The sequence below is a fragment of the Cottoperca gobio genome, chromosome 19 (assembly GCF_900634415.1).
Source record: "Cottoperca gobio chromosome 19, fCotGob3.1, whole genome shotgun sequence".
Classification (NCBI taxonomy): domain Eukaryota; kingdom Metazoa; phylum Chordata; class Actinopteri; order Perciformes; family Bovichtidae; genus Cottoperca; species Cottoperca gobio.
The window spans coordinates 20,364,615-20,379,614 of NC_041373.1; the positions used below are offsets into that span (position 1 = coordinate 20,364,615).

General features: G+C 45.2%; 1 protein-coding gene across 1 annotated transcript in view; it reads left to right on the top strand.

The window, feature by feature from the left end:
• Positions 1-15,000, top strand: part of LOC115024424 (glutamate receptor ionotropic, delta-1-like) — a 198,116-nt gene that overhangs the window by 35,807 nt on the left and 147,309 nt on the right. The window contains exon 2 of the mRNA XM_029455944.1: positions 12,091-12,296. Within this exon, the coding sequence (XP_029311804.1) occupies positions 12,091-12,296 (206 nt within the window). The remainder of the gene's footprint in view (positions 1-12,090; positions 12,297-15,000) is intronic.

Below are 15,000 nucleotides of genomic sequence, written 5' to 3' on the forward strand. Positions count from 1 at the left end.
ATGTAATGTGTCTTTGAACACCTCGTTCTTATTTAATCAGCCCGATAATATTTACTACAATATGTGCATTTATGTCAGAAAGATTAATGTCAGCCTGGACGTGTGGGGATGCTCTGCATGAATAATGCCTTCAGTAGGTTCCACTGAGACGTCTCCGCCCCCCGCCTGCTTGTGGTCACTGAGAAGGAGTCCCAGCTGTAGTGCTGCTGCTATCAACATACGTCACCTTCAACACCACCCAAGTCTTTAATATGAGAAATAAAAGCTCTCACACATTTATATATGGAATGTGAGAGAGTGTTGGACGCTTGATGTCTTTGCTTGATGCCGGTGCTGCAGAGACGCCCTCGGCCCGCAGCCACAGATGAGGGTTGATAGGTTTGTGACAGGGGTGGGGGTGAAGCCACTCGCAGCCCTTTGATTGGCTTGATTTACATAGCACCTTGGCAGGCCTGCAGGGGATTGGGAGCAGAGCAGCGAGGGGCCCTCGGGACCCTGCATTTGCATTTCATACGCCCCATGCATCACCATCATATTCCAATCACGCGGAGAGCGCCGGCCTTTAAATTATACATCAGCCTTGTTAGTATCAGACCTGTGGATGTGCGGGAGTCTGCGGAGACGGGGAAGACGACACACAGGAGCTGCGTGAAGACTGACGGGACTCATCAGCACCTCCTGCATGTTCTCTGCATTCTCAGGGAGTGATTGGCTCAATATGCAGACGCTGAGCAACACTCCTCAAGATCCACACTTAACTTCTCCTTCACCAACGTTGCACAGAATCCCCTTTAAAGCTTTTATTAAGGAGAAACATTTTACTGTAGTAAGATGCAGTTTCCATGGAGACGTTAGTGACACCTTCCAGACCGCCGCTGCGACATTGTTTACTTTACCGTCCTGATTGCAAACTAATTGGACGTTGATGGAATGTTGAACACAGTAATCTGCACACTGACTCCTGACGCCGGCGCCGTCCATCACTCCGCACACGCTGGAGGAACGAGCAAGCTCCTATTTCATCCTCCTGTTGTTTTGACAGGAACTTCACGCTGTTCTGCAGACGCTTGACTCTCACTGAATGACATGAATCACTTTGTCTATAACTGACTGAGAAGATCCTGCAGCATGAAACCGTAGAGACAATCCTTCATCGCACCGCGCTGTAAGTGCACAGCAGCAGAAAGTCCACATCCACATCCAAATCCAGATCCACATCCTGATCCACATCCAGATTCAGATCCACATCCAGATTCATATCCACATCCAGATCCACATCCAGATCCACATCCAGATTCAGATCCACATCCACATCCAGATCCAGATCCACATCCAGATCCACATCCAGATTCAGATCCACATCCAGATTCAGATCCACATCCAGATCCAGATCCACATCCAGATCCAGATTCAGATCCACATCCAGATCCAGATCCACATCCACATCCAGATCCAGATCCACATCCAGATCCACATCCAGATCCAGATCCACATCCAGATTCAGATCCACATCCACATCCAGATTCAGATCCACATCCTGATCCACATCCAGATTCAGATCCAGATCCACATCCTGATCCACATCCAGATCCAGATCCACATCCACATCCACATCCAGATCCAGATCCACATCCAGATCCACATCCAGATTCAGATCCACATCCACATCCAGATTCAGATCCACATCCTGATCCACATCCAGATTCAGATCCAGATCCACATCCTGATCCACATCCAGATCCAGATCCACATCCACATCCAGATTCAGATCCAGATCCAGATCCACATCCTGATCCACATCCAGATCCAGATCCAGATCCACATCCTGATCCACATCCAGATCCAGATCCACATCCACATCCACATCCAGATCCAGATCCACATCCAGATCCACATCCACATCCAGATCCAGATCCACATCCAGATCCAGATCCACATCCAGATCCAGATCCAGATCCAGATCCAGATCCAAGTCTTCTGTGTAATGGTTTAACTAACTTTAAGGTTTTCTTATCAGACTGAGATAAGTTCACTTAATACTTTACAGGAAACCTTAACGAGAAGACGTCTCCGTGTTTGTGCAGCCACTTTTATTGTATAACAGTTTGTTGCAGCTGGAACATGATTCTGTGCGCGGCGGTGATGAGGTCACACCGGTCACATTAAAGTGTCGGTGGAAGAACTGGAAACATACCGAATATTCTCTGGATTTTTGGATGTTAATAATGTTGGATTGATTGATGAATGCATCTCATTTTATTATTATTAATAAATGTAAGTGATAACTGCACAGCAGTGGTGGAACAGTCTGTTCTTGGTGTTCACTGATGTCAATGACCGTCTCGTTTAATATTGAAGTTTTTTACGTGACATGACCACGTGATGAAATGTTCCACTCGTGTTGTGTTCAAGGACCCTGACTTTTTTTTGCGTGTGTTTACGAATTACCTCGAGGGCCGAATCAAATGGTCTCGCGGGCCGGAGGTTCCCCACCCCTGTGTTAGATCAACAAGTCATTGGAAGACTTCTTCTTGGACACATTATCTATAAAACATAAGTTTAATAACTATCAGCTGATTAACGGATGATGAAAACAACACTTTCATGTGTTGGTTGTGAGTTCTCTGCCCTGTGGTGAAGCTTCATGTTTGTTTCTAAAGAGAAACTGCAGAGAGTTTGGAACATGTTGGAGTCTTTGATCCTGAGAAACACACCTCACACACTGCACGCCACTCACTCAGAGACTTCACACACTCCACTGACTTCCCACTGTGCAGCTGAACACAGAGCATGTGGAGTATGTGATGCTTTGAAGGACTTAACTACCCAGAAATCAACTAAACAGACACGAGTCACGGAGTTCTCTTTGTACCCATTGCTGTGAATATACACACTCTACTATGGCGAAGGAGGGGGGGGGTTGAACCTGCGCAGTCACTCTGCAGAATAGTTCTGTTAGTTGCAGGAGGGGGGGGGGTTGTATTTTCGGAGCAATGGGCGACAAACTGGCTCGAGGTACACTGGAACTATTGGAGGTCGGAACAATGTCGTGGCACAGCTCGCCGCTCGCTGCTCGTCGCACGACGCTCGCTGCTCGCTGCTCGCCACACACCGCTCGCCGCTCGACGCTCGACGCTCGACGCTTGTCATCGTTTTAAACTTGTGATTAATGTTGTAAATTAATAGAAAAACTTCTTGGTTATGTTTAGCAAGAAATCATGATTTGGATTAAAATAAGTATGTTTGTCAAGTTATTTAAGTGTGTGTGTGTGTGTGTGTGTGTGTGTGTGCATGTGTGTGTGCATGTGTGTGTGTGTGTGTGTGTGTGTGTGTGTGTGTGTGTGTGTGTGTGTGTGTGTGTGTTGAAATGCTAACCTCTATCTTTGTTTTGTTGCCTGTTAGTTACTAGACTGTAAAAGTTAGAGCATGTGTGTGTGTGTGTTTTATGGATATTCAATAGCGAGATAAACTACTCACACACACACACACACGCACACACACACACACAGGAACTGTATGTCCCTAAACTAAATGTCACACCTGTCATTGACGATTGGATGAAAAGGCTCAATTATCCGTCCTCACAAACACCCCGTCATCCCCTCTATTTATTCCCCCCCCCCTCCTCTCTACGTCTCCCTCCTTACTCACTATTCTTCCTCCTGGTCTCTTCAGTGTGTGTGTGTGTGTGTGTGTGTGTGTGTGTAGGTAATTAAAATGTCCTCTCCAACAGTCTGGTGATAAATGAACTGAGCTGTCAGGGAGACGCTTCCCTCCACATCACACATTTTTCTGTTTTGCATACAATTTGGGCGCCCCAGTTGAGGGAAGCAGCTTCATTAGTCTTCACGGTCGCTGTGTGCTCTCACGGAGGCGTAACAGTAAATGCAACAGTAAAGAACACACATCAAGGCAGCTCCACACTCCGGAGGACTGCACAGAGAAGTCGGGTTTAAGCAGTCGAGTCAGACGTGCTGCTTTCAATTAAATCGCAGTTGGATTTCCTCCTTAAATTAGGAGGGATTTCCTCTGTGGGGAAGAAAACATTCAAACTTCAACAGATGACTTGAGGAACAAGTGGAAACACGATGTCAGATTCTCTCCAGCTGATGTTCCATCTCCATAATCAGTGTGACGACACGTCACTCTTCAGATACAGGAAGTCAGACGTCCACATTGTTCTGACTGCAGACAGAAGATGTGTGTCAGACATGGACACAGTCTCTAGTGGTGATTAGAGGACGTGCATCTTAAAGGGACAGTTCACCATCATCATGTCCACGCCGCCTTCTGCAGTGAAGCTGGTGAAGGGTTCTATCTTGGTTTTGGGGTTCGGGTTGAGACTGGCTGTGGCTCGAGGCTCGTGGCTTAGAAATGAGAGCTTATACAGTAAGTGTAAAACAAACGTGCGCAAGATCTTTTATCTGAGACATCTCACAGTCAGCTGATGAGGGCGGCCGGAGAACGAAGAGGGGAGGAAGACGAGAGACGATAAAGAAGTCTGAGAATGAGCAAAATAAATGACCTGCTGCAGATATTCAGTGTTCTGATGGACGTTCTATATTCTAATGTTTCTTTAGTTGGACAACCACAAGATACATATCCATCATGCATTCCAGAGGGAAATGTAGTAAACAAGCTAATGTAGCTGTTAGCATGTAGCACTCTCAATCACGATGTCCCGACCCACCAATTAAACCTGTAAGTACTTGTTAAGTTTCCCTGATGAGAATAAAAAGCTTCTTCAGGGCCAGTTGTGTCCTGTAAGCATCTCTAACGAGTGTCTATAAGTTCTGACTGTCCACTGACTCTTTCCTTTCACAAAGTGCTGTAATCCTGCGTCTCCTGCTGACAGAGCGAGATTAAGACATGCGAGAGGGATTCGATGCAGAGAAAGACACTTTTAAATTGCTTGGGCTCCTGTTCGTCCTCAACCCTCACTGTGCTCTGACGCCGCAGGGCGTCCGAGCCTCGTCGCTCTAAGCTTCAGGTTTTTGTTGTCATTTGTGAATCCTAAGCATTTCAGATGAGAAGAGGAAACAGGAGCCAGCAGCAAGAACAGATACCTGGCGTCACTGTGAGTCACGCTCTAAACATTTAGCACAGCGCTTCATTCAGGGCGACTTCTGGTAAGTGCAACAGAAGGAAAATGTCACTTTCTATGAAGCTTAGGACCAGAAGCAGCTGTGTGCTCCGCTGAGGTGCTCATGAGTCTGAACACATGTATAAATAAATTACATAATGTGAGATGCTTCCCTCACTGTTGCTTGACAGGCAGGACAGTGTGGAACCAACCAAATCAAACTAATCCTGTAGCAGGAGACTTCAGACACTATAACTAAATGCTCTTTTAGGTTTGAGTCTTTAAATGTTGTCGGGACCGAAATCATCTTTAATAAAAGCAGTAAATACATGAAGTTATATTGAAACAGTCACACGGGTGGCTTCTGTACATTCTCTACATTCATTTCAATAACACTTGCAATGCATGCTGGGAGAAGTTGAGAGTATTTACATACAAAATGTCACTCTGGTAATGTGTTAAGCACGTGTACCATGGAGTGACTGTTTACTGTGCAGGTGTTGAATTATTACTTGTTGTTGACCTCTTTGTGCTCCTTATCTACGTTACCCAGCAGGTGGAGAAGTTGTGTTTCAGTCGTGAGGTCTTTATCTACACGTGACTGGCTTTGGACCAGCAGGGGTCCAGGACTCAGTTTGTGTCGAGCTTCTGGGTTTGGATTTAATCTATTTCACATTTCCAGCCAAATCGCAGCCACACAGGGAAGCTCCTGCTGCACGGAGCTGCTGAGACTTCCTTTATGTAGATGATCTTATTCCTGCATGTGTTTGCATCCAAACCCAGGATGATTTATATCAGCACATTTTTAATTTTCAAATTAGTTTTTATCCTTTTTTTCTTCTTCTACCTTCAAGCGTTTGTTTCTGAGGACATCTGTTGAAATCAGAGATGCAAACTGCTGCAGACTCAGAATCACTCGCAGTAATGTGCTAACAAACATCAACACACTCTAAGCATGTGATGTAATAAATCACCAGCGGCTGCAGAAGTTGGAAAGAGAGATTTAAAGCATGTAAAGTAAGACGTAAAGTTAAACACCGAGTCCTGCTCGGGTCCGATGTGCAGTGTACCGAGTGTTAACGTGTGTTGGGCTGGAAGGAAGCAGATATTACCAGATACAAACTAAACACACAAATACGTAATTTTACATATCGCATATCATTTGCTGCACAGCGACTCAAATGTTCGGACTCGCAACTGAACGTCTGGAAGTCTGCCACAGAGACAGCACTCACACATCCATGTCCAGTGAATCTAAACGAAATGTGAGGCTTTTCTCTGGCGGGACTGTGATGTGCAGAGATAAGTGCTGTTCTGCTGGGAGAGGGAGCGTCCCCCACAGTGCCTTGCTCAAAGTGGCTCCGGAGAAACTGATGAGAAGCTGTGGCTGGCGAGCAGCTCTGCAAATTGCTTTCAAGACCCTCCACACCGGAGAAGGAGAGACTTTCTTTCCAGCAGAGAAGATTGGCGACAGACACGCTGACAGCAGGATGGACGAAGCACAATGAGAACAAATCGGGAGAGTTTGGAGATCCATGAACACTGGTGCAGAGATGCAAGAGCTGCTACTAATGCTGCACATTAAATCATATGCTAAAGTGTATGTGTTATGTGGAGGCTGCATGTTTGTAGAACTAACTTATGGTGCAGATGTAGAAGAACTGGAATCTGTTTGTTGTTCAGAAGCATAAGCGTTTATTACCTCCTTATGATTTTGGTTTGTTTGTCCACCGGCTTGATTTTCATGAAACTTGGTGTCAGGGTGTAGCTTCAGGGTGTAGCTTCAGGGTGTAGCGTCAGGGTGTAGCGTCAGGGTGTAGCTTCAGGGTGTAGCGTCAGGGTGTAGCGTCAGGGTGTAGCTTCAGGGTGTAGCGTCAGGGTGTAGCGTCAGGGTGTAGCTTCAGGGTGTAGCTTCAGGGTGTAGCGTCAGGGTGTAGCGTCAGGGTGTAGCGTCAGGGTGTAGCTTCAGGGTGTAGCTTCAGGGTGTAGCTTCAGGTTGTAGCTTCAGGGTGTAGCGTCAGGGTGTAGCTTCAGGGTGTAGCTTCAGGGTGTAGCTTCAGGGTGTAGCGTCAGGGTGTAGCTTCAGGGTGTAGCGTCAGGTTGTAGCTTCAGGGTGTAGCGTCAGGGTGTAGCTTCAGGGTGTAGCTTCAGGGTGTAGCTTCAGGGTGTTGTTTAAACGCTCTGAGTGATACAACACATCGAACAACAACTTGGGAATCCGAGGAGCATGTGAACGCACCATCGGCCGTGGTGGAGGTCTGATTGGCAGCACAGAATAACTAAAGCATTGTCACTGAGTCTGGACACAGAGATTACAGTAAACTCTAAGATTCAAGCAGGTTCTCGCACATACTGCAGGTAAGAATAGAGAAAAGGACTTTATACACGTATGAAGGTGTGTCTGTCGATACCTCTGCATGGACAGAGGAAGCCTGTAGCAAACCAAGTGCACTGATGCATGGAGGCTTCACACGTCTCCAGAGTAACTAAATGTAGACGCTGGAGTAATGGTGCATTGCTCAACGTGCAGCTCCACAGTGTCACAGTTTCTGCCTGAAGAAGATAAAGACTGATAGGCGGACGGATGATTTGTAACATATTTGCTGATTAAATAATATGCAGAGATGCAGGGATTTGCTTCGAGTGGTGCCTGCTGGGAAATGTGAATCTGGGAGTTTCAGATTTGATAGAGTTCCCCAATTGTTCCACTAGAGTTACTGACTGTTCCTCAAATTTATAGCCGGACTGACTGACAGGTGGATGGACAGCAAATGTAATGGAGAAGAGAAACGACAGGGGGGAGAACGTGAACGTGAAAGCTAGGGATGATGAGATGAAACAGCTGGAGTATAAAAGCAGTGCAGGAGCAGAGAGTGGCAGTCGGAGTGAGTCAGGACTCGAAACAAGCCAGCTGTCAATGCTAATAGACAGAGAAAGAGGGCAAAAGAGAGGGGGGGAAGAGATGTTCAGGCCAAACAACCTGTCACCAGCTATAACAGAGCATAACGCAACACAGCTGCCTTGTCTGGATGTCAGGGAAAGAAACTTCTCTGGCAGTTTGGAAAGAGTGCGAGTGATCCAAATGATGGTCTCAAATGGATCGATGCTGCAGGAACAGTGATAATGGTCTCAGTCCGCTCTGCTGGGGGGCGGCCTGAGACCATTTCAGCATCCCAACTCTTTTTTTTCCTGTCTGAAGTTCTGTGTGAGGCGGCGGATTGGTTGTTTCTATGGGTCTCAAGTGTTTGCCCACAGGACGCTCACACAGCAGCTGAGATGAAAGCAGCTTCTGCACAGACTTCTGAATCAACTTTGAAGAGTAATTGACGAGAGCGAAGGCGTGCGTCAGCGTCAGCGTCAGCGTCTGCGCTGTGAGTCGGACTGTTGTCATCTGTTTGTAGAACTTGTTGGAAACCGTAAAATGCTGCAACATATGTTTTCTTCAAAACATGTGAGAATGTGTCCCAAGAACGTTGAGATGTTTCCAACAGTGACTTATTATCATATATAAGTCTGCAGCTGGTCTCACTACTGGACACGTCAGCTTCCGTAGCCGATCAACGACTTCCAGCAATCGGCGACCCCTAACAACTCGTCTCCTCGTCTGTCGCCGTCACATCTCAGACTTTAATGTGGCTCAGAAACTGAATTCCATAGAAAAGTTTGGTCTCATTTTGAAGATTAATTCCATCCCGGTGTGTTATGATCCACGTTATTCTCATCTTCGCTGCCATCTTGACTGTAAGGAAGCCTGGAGGGTCAGTTAAATGATATTAACCTCCTCTTTGTTTGTGAGGGCAGAGAGATCTGCTCTCTCTTCGGCTGCTGGTTTTATCGCTTATGATAATATAGTTCACACCAAAGTAACTGCTAAGATCTCAGAGCACCTCTACCTCGAGGAACACGAACAATCAATCCAAGACCTCAGGAATTATTGCAACCGATGACCTGAGATACAAAAGTAAAAGCCAGGCCGTGTTTGTCCTTCAGGCTCAAAGGGATTATAGTTGTTGTAGAAACTACACGAGTGAAGAACAAAGAGACGTTCGTTCTTTGGATTACGATACACAATAATAATAACGGCCACTTATTATACATCATAATATTAGGGCTGTCGAATGATACATAAATGAACGCAGATTAATCACGCTCTTAGATATATAAATATATATAAAGATATATAATTCAACAGAAATATCTATCTATATATATATATATATATATATATATATATATCAACGCAAAGCACTTAGCAGCTCAGAGCTAGCTAGCACTGCCACTGATGCTAAAGTGAGCGACCCGTCTCGTCATCTCTCGATCAGGCATTTAGACGCAGCATGAGTCGGTCTACCTGAGACACATTAACATCGTCTACCTGAGACACGTTAACATCGGTCTACGTGAGAGACATTAACGTCGGTCTACCTGAGACACATTAACATCGTTCTACCTGAGACACGTTAACGTCGGTCTACCTGAGACACGTTAACATCGGTCTACCTGAGACACATTAACGTCGGTCTACCTGTGACACATTAACATTGGTCTACCTGAGACACGTTAACGTCGGTCTACCTGAGACACATTAACATCGTTCTACCTGAGACACGTTAACGTCGGTCTACCTGAGACACATTAACGTCGGTCTACCTGAGACACGTTAACGTCGGTCTACCTGAGACACGTTAACGTCGGTCTACCTGAGACACGTTAACGTCGGTCTACCTGAGACACATTAACATCGGTCTACCTGAGACACGTTAACGTCGGTCTACCTGAGACACGTTAACGTCGGTCTACCTGAGACACGTTAACATCGTTCTACCTGAGACACGTTAACGTCGGTCTACCTGAGACACATTAACGTCGGTCTACCTGAGACACATTAACGTCGGTCTACCTGAGACACGTTAACGTCGGTCTACCTGAGACACGTTAACATCGTTCTACCTGAGACACGTTAACGTCGGTCTACCTGAGACACATTAACATCGGTCTACCTGAGACACATTAATATCAGTCTACCTGAGACACATTAACATCAGTCTACCTGAGACACGTTAACGTCGGTCTACCTGAGACACATTAACATCGGTCTACCTGAGACACGTTAACGTCGGTCTACCTGAGACACGTTAACATCGGTCTACCTGAGACACATTAACATCGGTCTACCTGAGACACATTGACATCGGTCTACCTGAGACACGTTAACATAGGTCTACCTGAGACACATTAACGTCGGTCTACCTGAGACACATTAACATCGGTCTACCTGAGACACATTAACATCGTTCTACCTGAGACACGTTAACATCGGTCTACCTGAGACACGTTAACGTCGGTCTACCTGAGACACATTAACATCGTTCTACTTGAGACACGTTAACATCGGTCTACCTGAGACACATTAACATCGGTCTACCTGAGACACGTTAACATCGGTCTACCTGAGACACATTAACATCGGTCTACCTGAGACACATTAACATCGGTCTACCTGAGACACGTTAACATCGGTCTACCTGTGACACATTAACATCGGTCTACCTGAGACACATTAACATCGGTCTACCTGTGACACATTAACATCGGTCTACCTGAGACACATTAACATCTGTCTACCTGAGACACGTTAACATCGGTCTACCTGAGACACATTAACATCGGTCTACCTGAGACACATTAACATCGGTCTACCTGAGACACATTAACATCGGTCTACCTGAGACACGTTAACATCGGTCTACCTGAGACACATTAATATCGGTCTACCTGAGACACATTAACATCGGTCTACCTGAGACACATTAACATCGGTCTACCTGAGACACGTTAACATCGGTCTACCTGAGACATATTAACGTCGGTCTACCTGAGACACGTTAACAGCTCCATCAGAGATGTATTACAGTGGACTGCAGGTGGTAGAGGACAGGGGGCTAACGGAGGCTTCACACATGAAGTCAAAGATACAACTTTAAACATATTGTTTATTGTGCACTGAAAGATGTTACGACAGATTATAAATTGCACTTCATGTCAAACTGTTGGCCTGTGTTGTCCGAGATGATTTTGACAGACATTGATATTGATATTGGAGAAAGAGTATTAAATAAAAGACATGTTGACAGTTTATAATGCTGCTCATTGATTCATCTTCTAAAACCATTTGAATATTTTGAAATGCTTCTCACAGCAAATATTGATATATGAGATTAATTTAGATTAATTAATCACACAGTTTGTAATTAATTAGATTAATGTTTTTAATCGCTTGACAGCCCTACTAATACATCACTAATGTGATGTATTAGTAGGGCTGTATTTGACAGTGTTAGTGTTCGTGTGTCTCTTTGCTGCCTTCTTATTGGTCTCGACCTTTCTGGGATCTATGGAAATGAGGATTTTACACACGAAACAGGATGTGATTCCTTTTATAATCAGAGTGTTCAAACTCATGGTGTGAAAGTCGAAAGCCGTCTGCGATCTGTGTTTATATCTTAACATGCAGAAGCAGTAAGACTTACCCTCGACTGGAGGCCAAAGTCTTCTCGTCCTTCAGTGATTGACTTCTCCTAACCTTCACCTCTTTAATATTATTAATCTTTATAACAAATTCTGAGAACTGTTTGGAATTTAGAAATATCTGAATGTCAAAAATGTCCAGCCATTACCTTCAGTCCCTTTCTGTTGGAATATAAGTTATGAAACATCTATAATATGTGTTTTCTGTAATAAGTTTACTGATATCGACCTCCACCAAGGAGGCCACGTGTTCAATGTCTTTCTGCGGGAATAGCATGAGCAAAGAAAGAACCCATTACATTACACCGGGCTGATCCAGGAATTGTTCCTCACTTTTGTTTACATTGCACAAGGACCTTTGACCTGCCCTTCTAGCTGCATCAGATCGTGGACATTTCTCTGTTTGCTTCTTTCTGTCCAGATGTCCAGATCTCTGCAGCGACGTAGATTTGACTCTTTTCTTCTCCCCGTTTCTGCAGATATCCGCGGCCTGCAGAGCTTCCTGGACCAGACGTCCCGTCAGGGCGTGGACGTGGCCTTGCAAAGGGTGGACAGGAACATCAGTAAAGTCTTCACCAACCTCTTCAACACAATGAGGACCGAGGAGCTCAACCGGTATAGAGACACTCTGCGCAGAGCCATCCTGCTGCTGAGCCCCCACGGAGCACACACGTTCATCCAGCAGGTCGGTGAACAAGCGTATAAATAACACATACGTGTGCAGAGTGAATGATTGCACATGTGTGTAGAGGACCTGCCTACTGACAACATGTGTGTAAAGGACCAGAGTACAGACAACATGTGTGTAGAAGACCTGCCTACAGTCAACATGTGTGTAGAGGACCTGTGTACAGACAACATGTGTGTAGAAGACCTGCCTACAGTCAACATGTGTGTAGAGGACCTGCCTACAGACAACATGTGTGTAGAGGACATGTGTACAGACAACATGTGTGTAGAGGACCTGTGTACAGACAACATGTGTGTAGAGGACATGTGTACAGACAACATGTGTGTAGAGGACCTGCGTACAGACAACATGTGTGTAGAAGACCTGCCTACAGTCAACATGTGTGTAGAGGACCTGTGTACAGACAACATGTGTGTAGAAGACCTGCCTACAGTCAACATGTGTGTAGAGGACCTGCGTACAGACAACATGTGTGTAGAGGACCTGCGTACAGACAACATGTGTGTAGAGGACATGTGTACAGACAACATGTGTGTAGAGGACCTGTGTACAGACAACATGTGTGTAGAGGACCTGCGTACAGACAACATGTGTGTAGAGGACCTGTGTACAGACAACATGTGTGTAGAGGACCTGCGTACAGACAACATGTGTGTAGAGGACCTGTGTACAGACAACATGTGTGTAGAGGACCTGTGTACAGACAACATGTGTGTAGAGGACCTGCCTACAGACAACATGTGTGTAGAGGACCTGTGTACAGACAACATGTGTGTAGAGGACCTGCGTACAGACAACATGTGTGTAGAGGACCTGTGTACAGACAACATGTGTGTAGAGGACCTGTGTACAGACAACATGTGTGTAGAGGACATGTGTACAGACAACATGTGTGTAGAGGACATGTGTACAGACAACATGTGTGTAGACCTTACAGACAACATGTGTGTAGAGGACATGTGTACAGACAACATGTGTGTAGAGGACATGTGTACAGACAACATGTGTGTAGAGGACCTGTGTACAGACAACATGTGTGTAGAGGACATGTGTACAGACAACATGTGTGTAGAGGACCTGTGTACAGACAACATGTGTGTAGAGGACATGTGTACAGACAACATGTGTGTAGAGGACCTGCGTACAGACAACATGTGTGTAGAGGACCTGTGTACAGACAACATGTGTGTAGAGGACATGTGTACAGACAACATGTGTGTAGAGGACCTGTGTACAGACAACATGTGTGTAGAGGACCTGTGTACAGACAACATGTGTGTAGAGGACATGTGTACAGACAACATGTGTGTAGAGGACCTGTGTACAGACAACATGTGTGTAGAGGACATGTGTACAGACAACATGTGTGTAGAGGACCTGCGTACAGACAACATGTGTGTAGAGGACCTGTGTACAGACAACATGTGTGTAGAGGACATGTGTACAGACAACATGTGTGTAGAGGACCTGTGTACAGACAACATGTGTGTAGAGGACATGTGTACAGACAACATGTTTGTAGAGGACCTGTGTATAGACAACATGTGTGTAGAGGACATGTGTACAGTGTGTGTGTATGTGGGAGTAAATGAGTGAAGCATATGTTTGCAGGGAAATAATTGTGTTTGTACATTTTACATTTTACACTTATAAGTGCATTTCATGTAGAAACTGATCATTAATGTAGATATCCACGTGCACGGTAGAGTGGCAATTACCCGTAATTGTACAACTGTATGCTGCTTTCATGCGACATAAGTGGAAGAACAGCCTGATCCTGCTCACCCTGTAGTCACACCAGATAAACGTCCTTTGTGTTGGTACATCGGTGTTTGTTTCCAAGCGATATCATGTGCAAACAAACATAACATATGTAAACATTTACATAACATGTAAAGCTTCTATAAAACGGTTGACCTTTCATTTCATTTTGATGCCAGCGGTGGGGCATTTGCCGCCATTCTGCCAACACTTTGTTGACATGTTTGTGGTTCTTTGCACCAAGTGGTAGGAGCTCTCAATATCTCCAAGTTTCAAGTCTCAGGCTGAGGGGACGTGATTTCCCTGCTGGGTTAATCGAAATTCCAGCTAAACGATATGACGTGAACCTGTCAGTAAAGAACAAGTGGGTGTGTAAAGGGAACTAGTGAGTTAGTAAAGGGAACTAGTGAGTGTGTAAAGAGAACTAGTGAGTATGTAATGGGAACTAGTGAAGAGAACTAGTGAGTATGTAATGGGAACTAGTGAAGGGAACTAGTGAGTGAGTAAAGAGAGCTAGTGAGTGTGTAAAGAGAACTAGTGAGTATGTAATGGGAACTAGTGAAGGGAACTAGTGAGTGTGTAAAGGGAACTAGTGAGTATGTAATGGGAACTAGTGAAGGGAACTAGTGAGTGAGTAAAGAGAGCTAGTGAGTGTGTAAAGGGAACTAGTGAGTATGTAATGGGAACTAGTGAAGGGAACTAGTGAGTGTGTAAAGGGAACTAGTGAGTGTGTAAAGGGAACTAGTGAGTGTGTAAAGGGAACTAGTGAGTGTGTAAAGAGAACTAGTGTTTGCAGATTAACGTAAGTGCTTAAAGGAGACCAGGCTGAAAGGGAATCAGTAAGTTTACACATGGAACAAGTGAGCATAAATAACTAACAGTTATAAGTAGGACACAAGCAAGTGTGTAAAGGGAAGCAGGGAGTGTGTAAAGGGAC